Source organism: Condylura cristata, unplaced genomic scaffold, assembly GCF_000260355.1.
Source record: "Condylura cristata isolate star-nosed mole 26May11 unplaced genomic scaffold, ConCri1.0 scaffold00013, whole genome shotgun sequence".
Taxonomy (NCBI): domain Eukaryota; kingdom Metazoa; phylum Chordata; class Mammalia; order Eulipotyphla; family Talpidae; genus Condylura; species Condylura cristata.
The window spans coordinates 7,242,901-7,258,069 of record NW_004567114.1 but is presented as its reverse complement, the minus strand read 5'-3'; the positions used below and the strand labels follow the sequence as shown (position 1 = coordinate 7,258,069).

Sequence of the window (15,169 nt, the reverse complement as noted above, 5' to 3'; positions counted from 1 at the left end):
GTACACTGCTGAGGGGAGCAGCGGGCGGGTCAGGAGAGGTCTGCCACACCATGTGGTCACCTCCGGGGCTGGCGGGAATTGAACTCATGCGGAAGCAGCTTTAGATTTCCATCTCAGTTGTAATCCCTGTGGGCTTCCCATCACCAAATGAACATTATTTGATTTTAAGATAGAAATGTCAAAACTCCATATATCTCAATAGTGAGCATGACAAAGCCAAGATATTTTGCACACAGCAGATGTTCTTCCATCATTTCCCTCTTTGATCACTAACGCCCTCCCTATCATATTTTTTTTATACAAATAGACCTCACGAAGAATGAATTCATTTTTGTGCTCCCTGGCCATGGAATGTATACAAAAAGTATTCCAAATTTGATTATGGCAGAATTAGAAAAACAAAAATGAATTGGAATGTCAGGAAAGGCAACAGTCAGATCATTTTCCAAGGGAAAGGTCTATGGATCATTTTTTATGGTCCTGTTTTGCTGTCTAACATTAAATGTGATATATCACTGTTTCAAGAAAATCTGATTTTTTTTTTTTTAGATTTTGGAAACCTAGAACTGTACTGTCACATGTTAAACTTAAGGAAATTAATTCATAAAAAATATAATTCTTAAGAAATTTTCCGCTAAACAGTTAACATAATTTAGTTTTTGAAATATTTTTTTAGGCTCCACCCAGCTGTAAGTGTGTGTGGTTTATATGTCTATGAAGCTGTGAATGTGCACAGGTGGCTAGTGGGACAGAGCCAGGATTAGGACACAGATCTGACTCCAGACTTTATATAAAACACCATTACATTGGACATTTATTTCTCTCTACACCTCTGTGCAAACAGGAAATCTACTCTCCAAATTTCATAGCATTGTTATAAGTAAGAAATAAAACAACATATGTGAAGTGACTGTGGAATTCAAAATTTGTTATTCTCTTCTCCCTTGTATTGCATCTTACATAGCAAGGATGTTCAAAACATGCTCCTCTAAAATTAAATTCATTTTTAAGAACTTGAAGAGATTATTACGTCTTAATTTAGGTCTACTGACATAAAAAGTCTTGATCAAGTGATGTAATCATCCTGCCTTACTGAAAGTCATATATACAGAGTGATATGTGCAAAGTATGGCAAAGAACAGATTTCTCAATTCAAGACAAAATATATGTGGTAACTTTTGAAGTCTATTTCAGAACATGTTGCTTTATGCAGCATCACTAGAGATACTATCTGTCCCCTTCATGGTCATTAGACTTCTTTATATTATTTAAGGAATAGGAATGCTGCAGTTCTTTCTTGTCCCAGAAAGTAGTACATTTTTCAATGTCTGTTCAAATCCCCACTAATTGAGTATAGCATCTTATCTTTCCTTTTATTATATTAAAGGCCATATTGAATTCAATGGCTCAATCCTTGAATGTAATAAACACACAATTTGGTACACAATTTAGGTTAAAGAAGAAACTCAATCAAAACAAAACAAACAAGTCTTCAATTCCACCATCATATGCTGCTATGACATCCTTGGAATTTCTGTATCACAGAGATACTTGCGTGTAGTTACTTGCTTAGAGTTGCTTGCTTGTGGCTGAGAAAAGGCTCCTAACTAAACTCTACATAATTTTAAGTAAAATGAAACAAGACATTTGATAGTGTCTATTTCAAATGAACTACACAAATTTTAGAGGTAATAGTTCTTGCTATGGCTCCAAAATGCCAGTTACATATTTACATTTTAAAAATCACATAACAAGACATAATATTGATTTAAATTTTCTTTTAAGTATATATATATATATATATATATATATATGTGAATAAGAACACCACTTTTAGTAGGTAAGAAACAAACAATGGCAACTCCTTGCAGTTTTATTTTTCATTAAGAAACAGGCCTAAAATGAAAGGCACCTGATTTAGAATGAGTTCCCAAGTTACTTTAACATTTCTGAATAACATTAGCATTGTTTTAGTATTTATTTAGTATTTATTAGTGCAATGTAAGATAGTTTTTTGATTTAAATTAAAAGTTAGTACATAAATATTGCCTCTGAATTAAACTATCTGACTACAAAAGATTAAGCCTTCACTGGCCTCCAAGGATATTTTAAATTCAACAGATATTCTATTTCCTATCAGTGTACCAATAAAGAGTTGATGAGACAGTTTTATTTGAAATTTAACCTAAAAGTAGTAGAGTTAAACATGATTTAGATTACATGTAATTGTACTTTTATAAATAACACTTCATTTTTACTAGACTGAGCTTGCTTTCATTTAATTTGTAACTTCTGGGATTAAATATTTATTATATTTCCCCCAACCCCTTTTTTTCTTAAAGAAAAAGTAAATTAAGTTTTTATAGATATTTCAAAACAGGAGAATGAATGTGTACCAAGAGCTAAAGGACTGATGTTAAGTTTTTTTGGGTGCATCAAAGATGCCCAATATTATGATCTTTTTAAAATTTATTTCTTTATGCATACAGAACTGGGGTACAGGTCAGAGGTGCAGGGGTGGTGAGAGGATTCACCAGAAAGAGAATGGGGAGCAGAACAGGCAGATTAACGAAGTATACTGCTCAGGGGAGCAGCAGGAGGGTTAGGAGAGGTCTGCCCCCACCATGTGCATCACCTCCAGGGCAGGCAGGGATCTAACTCACACTGAAGTGGCTGAGACTAGTCTGTAGTGCTGCATCCTAATGCCTTGCGCCACCAGGGAGGGCCAAGACCTTATCTTTAGGGGGTACCTAATTTACTAGTTGATAAAGGAAATCACACAGATGCACAGGTAATTCCAAAACAAGTTAGAAGATGTGAAAACCTAAACAAAAATAAAGGAAGTATTTTAAAGTTTCAGGAAAGAGAAAATCCTTTTAACTGGAATGCCAAGACAAATCAAAAGAAGCAGCATTTAAGGTCTAAGAGAATTGGGTTAAATCTGAATATTTAAAGGCAAAGACAATTCAAAACTAAAGTATGATCTGAGTATCAGGAGAGTTTGTAGTCTATTTGAGAAATGGTTTAAATCCTAAAATAAAATATGCAGTTAAAAATTCTACTTTAGAACAATACTTATAATTTTTCTTTTTTTTATTACAAAGTTACAATACTTATAATTTTAAGTAAATAAAAATTTTAAGTGCTAAACCATCTGACTTTAGAGTCATTTGAACTGAAATTCATCAAATTGAGGTAATCTGTCATCCATGTTGTATTTCTCTGAAATCCACATTTATTACTCTGATCTGCTGATAATGGTCTTTAATTTGGCTCCATTATTTTCTAGAATGTATATTCACATTAGTTTGTGACGAGGAAACAATCACATAGACTAAAATGAATTGCCAGTTCAACCAAGACAGAAGGATGAACATCAGCATGGGGACAGTGGAGAGGAGGGGAGGCAGAAGAATGGATCAGTGAGCAGAGCCAGTCTGTCTTTACTATTCTACATTTGCTTCAAGTCACACACTCATGGACTCTGACCAAGCTGCTAAGGGAAAAATTAGGTCATTGCTTTCCATTGTTTCTGTTAGATTTTTAATTCAATAAAATATAATAATGTGTCATGACAAAAAATATGGGCAGTGCATTACAGACTATTTTGGAAATAAAGTTACAAATAAATTTCCTATTTCAAACATTGAAAAACATGTTTTTATCAAGATGAAAAAATTAATCTGTAGTTTCAAGTTACTGTTATAAAATGTCCTGCGCTGGAACAGGCACCTTGCTGCTGGTGCTAAGTCTAGGCTCATTTTGTTCTGAGGTCCACATCATTTATGACAAGGGAACATAAATTCTAACACTAGCTCTGTACTTTGTTAAGATTCATAAGAAAATCTATAGTTCTTCTAAAGTATGGATTTTTTACTCAAAAAAAATTTTAATCAACAGTATGTTCTCACAGAGCAGTGCTGTTTACCCAGCACATGCTGAGGTCGCTGGCAAAGTCAGTGATCAAACACTTGTCCTTCGTCTGAGCTGTCTGTTTTGGAATTTTATACACTAGTCTTTTTAACACAGGCTTCTAAGCCACAACTGCAGAAAACAACTCTAGTTGGCTTAAACAGAAAAGGAGTTTATTTGAAAGATCATTGTTAGTCCACAGAATTGCTGGCAAGGCTAGAGACCAGGCTCAAAAAACCAAGAAGAAAAAGGCTGGCTGCAGAGGGCTGAACATGGGGGAAACAGCCCTCCCTTGTGCTACCCCGGGTCTCAGCCAATACAGCGCCTGTGCCCGGACACTGAATGTCATCATGGGTGCCACTGACTCTGTGCTTTCCATGAGACATTGTTCTCCTATTCTGCCTCCAGAAAGAATTCTCTCTGGTCCTACTGTGTCAACAGTTCTGATTTGAAAAACTTAAGATTATATGCTGAAGCCCTAACCACAGAGAATTAAGAAAAGCAAGGTTTTTATACTGGCAGGTAGATTCTGTCTTTTTTTTTTTTTTAATATTTCTTTATTCATGCATACAGAATTGTGGCACAGGCCAGAGGAGCCAGGGGTGAGAGGACTCATTAGAGACAGAGTGGGGTACAGAACAGGGAGATTCATGAAATACACTGCTGAGGAGCTCAGTGAGCGGGTCAAGAGAGGTCTGCTGTGCCATGGCCCAGATCGAACTCATGCTGCAGTGGCTGCGATAGTTTCACAGTGCTGTTCTTCAACCTGGTGCGCCAGATTCTGCCCTTTTATAATATCTGTATATACAGTGAGAAATTTCCTAAAAGTATTAAGAAAGTACTTAAACTGGACTGCTGAAAAAGTCAAATAACCAATACAGAAATATACATTTATTCAGGAAAGAGTGACTGAACAGAACAAAGCCCTCTGCTATCCAACTGAGTCCTCTGAAGCAGCCTGACCAGTGACCCTGACCCTCAGCTTTAAAACCTCCTAAAAGAGTCTAATTTCCCCCACAATTCTGCTTAGCCCTACCCTAAGTGGTTTAGCACAATTCAGACTCACCCCTGCGATTCCTCTGGGTTGATGCTTCTTCAACCACTGGCTGTTTTGTTTCTACAACTAGCCCACAACCTCCTACCCCCATCCCTGGAAATTGGTTCTTATATTACCCCCCTCTTTTACTTTGCCCAAATTCCTGGGCTTGAGCCAGAAGAGCTGGCCCCAACTTCATCACTTACACTTTTCTTTTGGGAAAGGCTGGTTAGTAATCTCAGAACCCCTACCACACTCAACAGGTTATCAGAACAACCAAATGGGAGAAAGTAAAGGCCCTTTGTAAACTAAAATTAAAAGCCCATGATCATCAGTCAACCTCCCTGATGAAAGTAGTAAATTCTCCAGTTCTTCAGGACTATGTCCAACTTATGTCTCAGACACTAATACTATAGCTTTACATTATTATTATTGTTTTAAATAAGCCTTGTGATCAAACAAGTAAACGTTCATCATTTAAAGTTTTGACATCTAGCAGTAACAAAACTTTCCCTAGAAATAACTCCCCACCCTCTCTCTTCCACTCCCAGACTTGCTCCCCAGAATCAATTACTCTCAGTTCTGTAGGAGTGTTTTCTGGTATTTACCTCCCTAAATTACAATTTTTATTAAGTCAATATTCAAATCATGATGGCCTTAAATACTGCTTCCTGCTGATCCAAGCTATATAGTACGAATATTTTCTCTCAAATGTTAAATTTTAATTTTTTCTTGGAGATACTAATTTCTTTTTTTCTCACTTTATTTTCTGTAAACTTATTACTAATTCTCCATATCTGCACCAAAGGTCCACAAAACCTCATTTGTCCCTTAATGTTTGAACATTAAGGGAACTGATTTCCTCCTCGATATTTACTTCCAGGAGGCTTCCCTCCTACCAGCCATTCCTAGGCTAGATGCCCAAGATTCCCATGAGACAGCTAGCACTAGGGATTCTTTCTTCTTTCCCATGTAGAACCCATTTTCTGGGCCCATATTTCTTTGATCTTGGCTTACTTCATTCAATAGGTCATGTCCACAATAACTTAAAATATTGGGATACAGGGCAGAATCAGTTTTTTGAGGCAAGACTGAAACAAACCCTTTACTCATAAATAGTTTTCCATCAGTTTTTTGAGAGCACTATGCCACTGTATTGCAGTTTTCACTCATTGCTATTGAAAGTTCAGTATCATTTTGATTCTTGTTTCTCTGTATGGAATCTAATTTTTCTCGCGTCAGGCTCTTTTTAGAATCTTCCTTTCAGCCTCACTCCCCAAATGTTGCCTAGCAAAAGGGATCAAACTTGCAATAAAGTAATTCCTTTAGTCTAGGCAGTTTTTTCTACGCTACTCCTTAGATACTATCTTCTTTTCCATTTGCTCTGGTATGTTCTTCTAAAACCACTATTTGGTAAGATGCTACACTTTCTGGATGACTACTCTAGTTTTTCTATTTCTCTACACTGTTCATCTCTTTCTTACTTCTTGTTAAGTTTCAACTTTATTCTTCAATCTTTCTTTTATAAGTTTCATTCTACTACCTGTGTCCAAAAGCTCCTAGGTTTTTGTGCTTTTTTTACTTGTATTTTTTCACTTTTATAGCATCCTACTTATGTCTCACTGCTTCAAAAAATGTTTTCTTATATAAAGATACTTTATATAAACCTCTACTGAGGTCTTCTTCTGCTCCCATTATTGTCTGTTTCTTCTAATACTATTTTTTTTGGGGGGGGGGTTCCTGATCTCAGTCTCAAATTGAAGAGTTTCTCCAAAGTCCAATGACCCTTAGATGGGTTTTCATTAAGAGCAAGGTAGTGAACGGATGTCTGCAAGCCCTGCTCCATGAACAGACTTGTCGATGTGCTTTTCTTTGCTGAACAAATGAAAGGCAACTCTTTTTTCGTCGTGGAACCCCAAACTGCCAGTATTAAGCTGTTCGTCATTTTTAAATCTTCAATTTACTAACTCGAGGCTGCCTCTACCAAAGCAGGGAAAGAGACTGACCTCACCATTCAGTTTGTAGGCGTTTCCAGAATTCTAGATTTCAATCTTGTGCCTTATCTCTATCCTCCTTTGTAGTTATGTCTGGATTTGGAACTTGTGATTTTCCTGATAATAAACCTCAGGTCTCCTGTGTTTGGTTGGGGGATATGCAAAAGGCAACTGAGTCAGTAGGTCATAATCCGCAATTCAGTTGCAAGTGATACTAATGCAAGAATAGACAAATGGATCAGTGAAACAAAATGATAAAAAGTAGGGACACATGTATACATGGGAACTTAATAAAGGGTAGCACAAATAAAGGGGGAAATGGATTGCTGAATAGAGGGTACTCAGAAAATCATCTTACCATATGGAGTGCAACAAAACCACATCCCTTTCTAACACCACATAGAAAGGTAAATTCCAGGTGGGAGAAAGGATACAGCCACTCCGAATCCAGACCTAAGAATCAGAACCCTCTTTCCAGTTTTGCACCACGCTTACTCCTTTTTTTCCATTCTACTTAGGACCGGGTAGTCTGAGTCATTTCAGAATTCTGAGGGTTGAAGCATCTCAATTCTCCTTAGTAGCCCCCTCTACAGGCTACGGAAGTAAAGCCTTCTCAACTTGGTCAGGAAGTTCTTCATCTGTTTTCCAGCTTTTAAAATGTTTAATACCTTTTTGGCACCATTGTTTTCTTTGTAGGTTTCTTTATCCTTGATGATTTGTATGTGCTGTTTTCTTCTACTAGAATATTAGAACTTTGGAGAAATGTTCACCTATTATATAGGAAACCAGGGGACACTAAATTCAGTCCTAAAATGCCAGCCCACTTAGTTGGGGCTCATTATCTATGAACTCAACTCCCTAAAACTGACAGCCTGCTGGTCTAAAAACAACACGTTCTCAGATTCTCTGTTTACCCATGTGCCAGGCTGTGTGCCTATAGTGCTGCTTTATGATGTTCCAGCAAATCACCTCCCTACCTGGAGGGGCAGAGCTAGCTAGTCTCAAGGTTCCAGGTGCCTGTCACAGAATCTGCCTCCTTTTATTCTGAAATTAAGTTTATTTGAAGTAAAAGTTAAAAAGTCATTAATTAGAAAAATTACTGAATAACTTATACCAATGGGTAGGAGAACAATAAAATCATACCCTCAAAATGCCCCAACAATCTAGTCTCAGAGTCATTCTTGACTGGTAGACCTTGTCTAAATGACAAGCAAAGGAAGTGATTTTACCGACTACTTGCTGAATTCTGTGCAAAAATGGTACATAGCTAGGACCATGCTGGACACAAAGATGCTAATTTGTTACACACAGTAGATGCTTAAAGAGTACTATAGGCTCAATGAGCTTACAGAAATCCTGTTAACTGTAGAGTGACAAATAGATACTTAGAGTAGCTTAAATGGTATGTACCAACTCACTAGTGATAAAATTATAAGAAAATCCTAAAACAAATAATTACGTAGAAATTATCTGTAAAACATACTTAGTATTGAGTTTTATCAATAAAATTATAAAAATCTTTTTGAAAGCTTTAATAAAGTTTAGTTTTGGAAAAAAACAATGACAATAAACAGTATCTGTTGTGATTATTATTAGTTAACATTTAATAAGTAGTTGCTTATTACATATCAGGTGCTATTAAGATAGCTTTACATATATTATTCCCTTTAATCTTTATAATCCTACCTGACAGGATTACTATTCTTATTTTGTAAATGAGAAAACAGGAGATGAGAGAAACTATACGACTGTTTTAAGGTCAAACAAACTAAAACACATTAGTAGTGGCGGTTTGAAGTCCAGTCTGTCTAGTTCCAGGAACCGAGCTCTTAAGTTCTGTGGTATAAGCTTCCTCTCTAGCTTATCAAATATGCTACTTCCCATGGAAATGAAGTGAAAAGTACACTGACGTTGTGGTCTGTTATAAATCATATTGCGTATGGGGGAAAATCATGCATATAAGAGGACGATAAGGTCTACATAAAGTAGAAAAGCAAAATCCAAAAAACCTCAACTCTCTATTTTGAATAATGAAAGGAAACAGAAAGCTATGCACACCCAAATCTAAGGGAATATATTTTTTAAAGTAACCAAGACTAAATTGCATAAGGAGTGTTTTTTTCTATTTTCAAAATGGTCTCAAACAAAATACATTCTATCTCAATGAATTTAAAAAATTGAACTCAATATAAAAGAATTCTAGAACAAGTATTATTTAAAATTAAGAGGTAGCTTATAGCTTTCTCATTCAAAAATTAAAACAGCAAAACTGTATTAAGGGACATTTTCCTATTTTTTTAAACAGCAAGGTATATAAAATATACTCTGGTTTCTTATTTTTAAAATATGTCAAAAAATAAAATCAGTTTGAGGAAACAGATGCAACCTTCAAATTTTGGGGGTGAGGCATCTTCTGACAAATTTGGCTTTGCAGATTAAAGAAAGGGGAGGTCAAGGTATTAGGCTGTTTTTTCCCCTCTAGCCTGACATTTAAATAGTTTACTATTAATATAATGGTCCTCATTTTAAACTAATAACAATTCTTTAATGACCTCTTGATTATAGTAATCAAATAAAACTAGTTTTACTATTAAAAAGAATGATTAAAAAATCTTTAATGGTCATTTCCCAGTCTTTGACTGTTTAGTTCCTTATATTTTATTGATGACAAACTGTTAGTTTATTGTTTTAGTCTTACACGTTCAAGTTAGAAAAATATGCTTCACTTTTCTAATTTAATTCATGTCTTTCACCCAAACCATTAGCATTCCCTTTAAATATGCAATTTCTAATATTCTTTTAACAAATACTCATGAACCATATTTCTCAAGTAATTTCATGTCAAACAACATGTTTACTTTTAATACATGGCCACAGAAACCTAAACATGAATTCTGTCAGAACAGCACATTCCTTTCCTCTCCCATAGAAGCTCTTTCCAGCTTCTCAAATGTTTATCTGTTTATCAACGGATAAATAATTCATTTAATATAACCCTGATGTATTCATTCACCTCAAACACAAAAATTCACTATTCTACATATGCCTGATGTACAAATTTAACTTCAAAGTACAGATTATTTTAAATAAGAAACTGCTCAATTTTTTGATTCAATAAGCTTGTATCCACTGTGACTATGGTCATTTTGTAATGAAATTCCTCATTCTTATTCTAAACATGTAAGCATCAGTGATTGTTAACTATGGGAATCTAAGTTATCCAAAAAGTCCTAGAGCAAGAATAACCTAGAAGGCCTCCCTGGTGGTACAAGGGATTAAGTCTCAGCACTATGAAGCTATGGACAGCCACTGTGTACAAGTTCAATCCCCAGCCAGGAAGCTGACTCATATGGTGCAACAGACCTCTTCTGTCTCGCTGTTGCTCCCCTCAGCAGTGTATTTCAATAGATCCGCCTATTCTACTACCCCACTCTGTCTCTGGTGATTCCTCTCAGTGCCTCTCCCTAACGCCCACCTCTGGCCTACACCCTGGCCCTTGTATGCATAAATAAAATAATTTTATATATATTTAAAAGAATAACCTTGAAAGTTGGAGTATGAGAATAGTTTAAAGCTCATAGTTTGGGTGTTGGGGGTGGAAGATGGGTAATTATATATTCCTACATCTATTGTCTTCACATTAGAAAAGGAAAAGCCTCAATTTTCAAGTATTGCACATCGTCAACTAGTTTTGAATGCTTGGTTTTAATACTGAATAAAGAGCCACAGTAACAGTAATCCTCAATTCTGTCTCAAATATTGTAACAAAAGATTTGGAAAGACTGACCTTGTCACATCCCAAACACTGAAATATTAGAATGCATAGAATAAGCTTTCAATTTGAAAGACAAAAATTCTAGACAAGAGGATAAAAAATCAGATGTTCATACCTTGTGCAAGCATGTTAAATTCCAAGAACAGTGCTATGTGGTAAAGTTCCATGGCTTCTTCTGCCCTAGTCATGTTTGGCTTCCCTGCGACAAGAGCCTGAACTTCACTGAGGCTCCCCACAGAGGGGCTACAGTGCAAAACGGAGAGGTCCACCACATCGGTATACATACAATGTAGTATCACTTTTGCATATTTTTTTGGTATAATGGACTCATCTAATATAATTCTTGTGGGAGTCCTCAAAGTTCGGTCTGTGATTTCTTCACCAGTCCGTATCCTCCTTTGCAATAAATTCCGAAAGAACGGAGATCGTGCTGAAATAACAGCCTTGTGAGCTTTGAGCTCATCGTCTAAACAGTTCTGATTTCCACCAAAAGCTTCAACCAGTTCAGAGTCTGAAGAAAAACTAAGGACGACATCATAGTAACACATGTAGTCAAAGAGTCCACGCATGTCTACATCAAGGGAATTTGGTGTTCCAAATTCTTCACTGAGCTGAACCAGGATATCGACATTTTGAAACCTTGAGTCCTCCATTCCAAATTCTCCTGTATACAGGTAGTGTAGCAAAGCAGAAAACATGGGCATATCTATACCAGCTGTATTGATGTCCATTATGATCTCTGCCCCATACTCGGGTGAAGAAGAAAGCAGTGTTTTAAAAAATGGACACCTTGCTGCCAAAATGGCACGATGAACAGGAAAACAAGTTTCTTGAAATATTAAGTCTACATCAGTACAATACTTGTACTCATAAAGATCGGCCATATCTTTCTGCAATGTCCGGGCTTCTGGTCTAGCCAAACTGGCTTGTAGAGAAAGCTCCTTTAAGGCTGAAGTTCCCTCATACTCTTCCACTAATGCATTGACATCTCTAACATCCCACCCAGAGAGGAGTTCTCGCATCTGCTTGGCGTGATCAGCAGATCTATTAGATTTCCGACGCTTAATAAACTTCTTTTTGAGGGTGGCAAGGCCAGAGGTTCTCTTTTTTTTGTCTTGTGGTTTCTCATGGCCATGGTCAAGGCTATATAATTTTGATTCACAACCATAGCCTTGCTGAGAATAAGATGATGTTCCTAAAAAGGAAATTAAAGGAAAGAAAATTGGTTTCTTTTTCATAACATTCATTTTCAATATTCACTTTAACGTAGTATTCTAAAAGCTGTTATAAATAGGAACTGCAGAACCATTCATATAAAAATGTCTTTTGTTTTTATAAAGGAAGGTTCAAATAATTAATTTTTATATTAAACACAGAATCGAGATTAGAGAACAGATTATTCTGACTTTTAAAAGAAAGCTTTAGGTTCTCTGGCTAGGCTCTCAAGGACCAATATGAAAGATCATAATTGTGGGACTGGGGACATTCATAGTTAGGCAGGCTTGTAAATTAATATTATGTATTGTATATAATTACACTGATTTTATATATAAATTTATGCAATTGAATATAATTTTGAAACATTTCTTTTTCTTCTTAACTACACCAAGGCTGCATTTGTAATGCCAAATAATGGACCAAGAAACAAGAAACATGTATTTCATGGTTTCAAACCAATGGAGAGTGCTAATTTGCATAGGATAATTGGTAATTTATGGTTAAGAGTGAAAGAAAAGAGCAACCTTGCCATAGAAGTCTGCTTAGGACAGAAACTATAAACCAGATTTACATTTATTGGGATTACATTTATTACAGAATTTTACAGGGTCCAAAATTTTCCTTTTATCCACAGCTAAATTTTCTTTTCGTCTACAACAACCTCTGAAAACAAAATTCTATTATCTTCACAAAAGAAAATAAAGTCAGAAAAACTATCAGTTACCTATAAAAGTCTGTTGGGCTTGAGAATTTCCCCCTACCCTCGGGGAACATGAATGAGGATAGTTAGATGCATTAGCACCCATTTTCTTCAGTCACTCAGGCATTCCATCTGCTGGTTCCTCAGAGTATAATCCCAGATGCCTCTACGAACTTTCAACCCTGGATCCAGCAGCCTCTTTTCATCCATTTCTTGATGTGAAACAAAAATAATTTATATTTTCAAATGTATTCCAAGTCACAGTTTAAAAAAAAAAAAAGGAAGCTACTAAGCTGTTTTCATTCGCAAATAATCACATGCTGTCAAATTTGCATGTAAAAGTGCCAGAAAATGTAAACAAATAGTTAAACTTGAATTACCAATCAGTGTTAATTGTAGTTTTGAGCCATAAATGTGTCAATTATATATTTTTTAAGATAGTAAGAAGTAAACCATCAGACTAATTTCAACATATAGTCCTAGAAAAGAGTATCTCAAATCACCAGGTGAGTATTTAACTAGAAATATTTCAATTATTTCTTAATCCCTAAGAGGCAACCACCAGTCATTATAATCTAACATTCTTAGCAATTACAAACATTTAAGAGCCTGATACCAGTACTACACATACAAAGAACAGTTAATTAAGTTAATAGTTTATTACAGTTCTACCTTAGATAAAATTGTTTAACTTGATCTTTAATGTGTGTAATTGGGCAATTCACCAAAAGACAGATAAGGAAATGCAGACAGTTAAAACTAATTAGGCTATTTGTTCTTTAGTAATTTTGAGAGAAGTTATTATAAACACAATGAGCCACAAGGGAAAGCAAATATTTTTATGTGCCCTCTCACAAAGCCCTGAAATAAAAATACTGATTTCTACTACCTGATAATTATGATTTAACATGGAGTGGGCAGTACCAGTGATAGTTTTAGCAATTGCAGAATAAAATTCATACCATGAAATCATAACTCTCCAGAATGCAAGCTGGAGATGTATGCACAAAGCAAAGAAACTCTAAGAAAGAGCAAGGTTACAGATCTTCATACCATCTGGATATATAAAACTTATCTGAGTAAAAGGGATAATGGTTTAAAATCTATTACTGGAATTGTTAGGAATCTGTCAGAAGCCAATTTATCTAACCTCATAGTGAAGGATGGAGAGTTTTACCCTAACAGTCTCTCCCTCCCACAAAAAACCTGGTAGAAAACAACTGTGTCAAGATTCTTGAGTTTACTTTCATCTGTTACTTACACAGCATAACTTAAGGAATTCAAGTTATTTTAAAAAACCACTGTTGCCACTTGTGTTTTCTTCTAACCTTTTAATTTATTTAAGCAGTTCAAGAGAAGACTGGTAAACCTTTATTAATTAGATACTATGCACAGTAGCAGTAATCAAATCATACTCATACAAGCAGATTTTTTATTTGAAATTCACCTACCTACCTAGGAACACTAGACTTCTTTCTGATACATGCTACTGGATGTCAGAAAGACTGTGGGCAGTCAAAGACATGAGAGTGTTATTCTGTAAGATCTACTTACCTAAGGAATCCAAATAACTAAATATACTATTTTGTAAATATTTAATGGTCAAGAAAATTACTGCCTCCAGCAAAGCCAGTTTTTTTTTAAAGTTTGATGCATAGTCTAAGTTCACTTTTTATATTCTTAAATATTATAAAGGTTGGAAAGGCTGCATTTTAAAACTTCATTTTTGTCATTACTAAAATAGGAACTAAATTTGCCTGTGTTTAGTTCCAGTTTAAAGCTTAAAACAATTAGGTCTGCTAAATCTTAGTTTTCAAGTTGAGCTTCTAAATTCTATCAGGCATTTTATGTGGTTCTTTAAGGGAAAATACGGTCCTAAAAGCCAAGTTTGAGGCCACTTACAAGTTAATCTTATCATCACCCACTAAAGATATGTATTTAAAATATAAAAACAACAGACTCACACAGAAAAATGGCAGATAGTGAAAACTTGTTCCTAAAGTGTCACTCCTATGGTAGGGTTCTTCCCACTCTTAACATCATTCTTGAAGTTTAGCATCCATATTGCTTCATTATGTTTGTTTTGCTTTTTTATTCTACTGACTGCAAAAGCAACTCACTAACATAGCACAAAGTATAACGCTGGAACAAAGCAAGAAGAATAGAGCCATGTTTCCAGATGAATAAAAGTCAAGTGTCAAGACAAATGGATGGAGCTCAATATTCTCACTTCAGCACATCCATGATGGTATATGCAGGTGTTTAACATACAAGACTTTTCATCTAAGAACGTGGCAAGGATTCACTATTACATTGGTCTCTGAGATTTGACCTATGTCTTTTTTTTTTTAATGCTGGAATTTATGATGGACATTAGATATTCTAAAGCAACCACATAAGAGTTACAAGACATTTTTAGCACCAGGCAAGGACATTTAGCAAGCACTAGGGAACTCACTCGCTGAGTAATGTTTGCCCATTTGCCACTATGATTAACCACAGACCCCACTATGACAGCTGGGGTCTCAACCTAG

General features: G+C 35.5%; 1 protein-coding gene across 1 annotated transcript in view; it reads right to left on the bottom strand.

Moving 5' to 3' along the window:
• BTBD7 (BTB (POZ) domain containing 7) overlaps positions 1-12,847 on the bottom strand; it is a 42,333-nt gene extending 29,486 nt beyond the window's left edge. Inside the window, exons 1-2 of the mRNA XM_004681599.2 lie at positions 12,660-12,847; positions 10,833-11,912 (exon numbers count right to left, since the gene is read on the bottom strand). Of these exons, the coding sequence (XP_004681656.1) occupies positions 10,833-11,912; positions 12,660-12,741 (1,162 nt within the window). The 5' untranslated portion in view covers positions 12,742-12,847. The remainder of the gene's footprint in view (positions 1-10,832; positions 11,913-12,659) is intronic.
• Between the last annotated feature and the right edge of the window lie 2,322 nt (positions 12,848-15,169).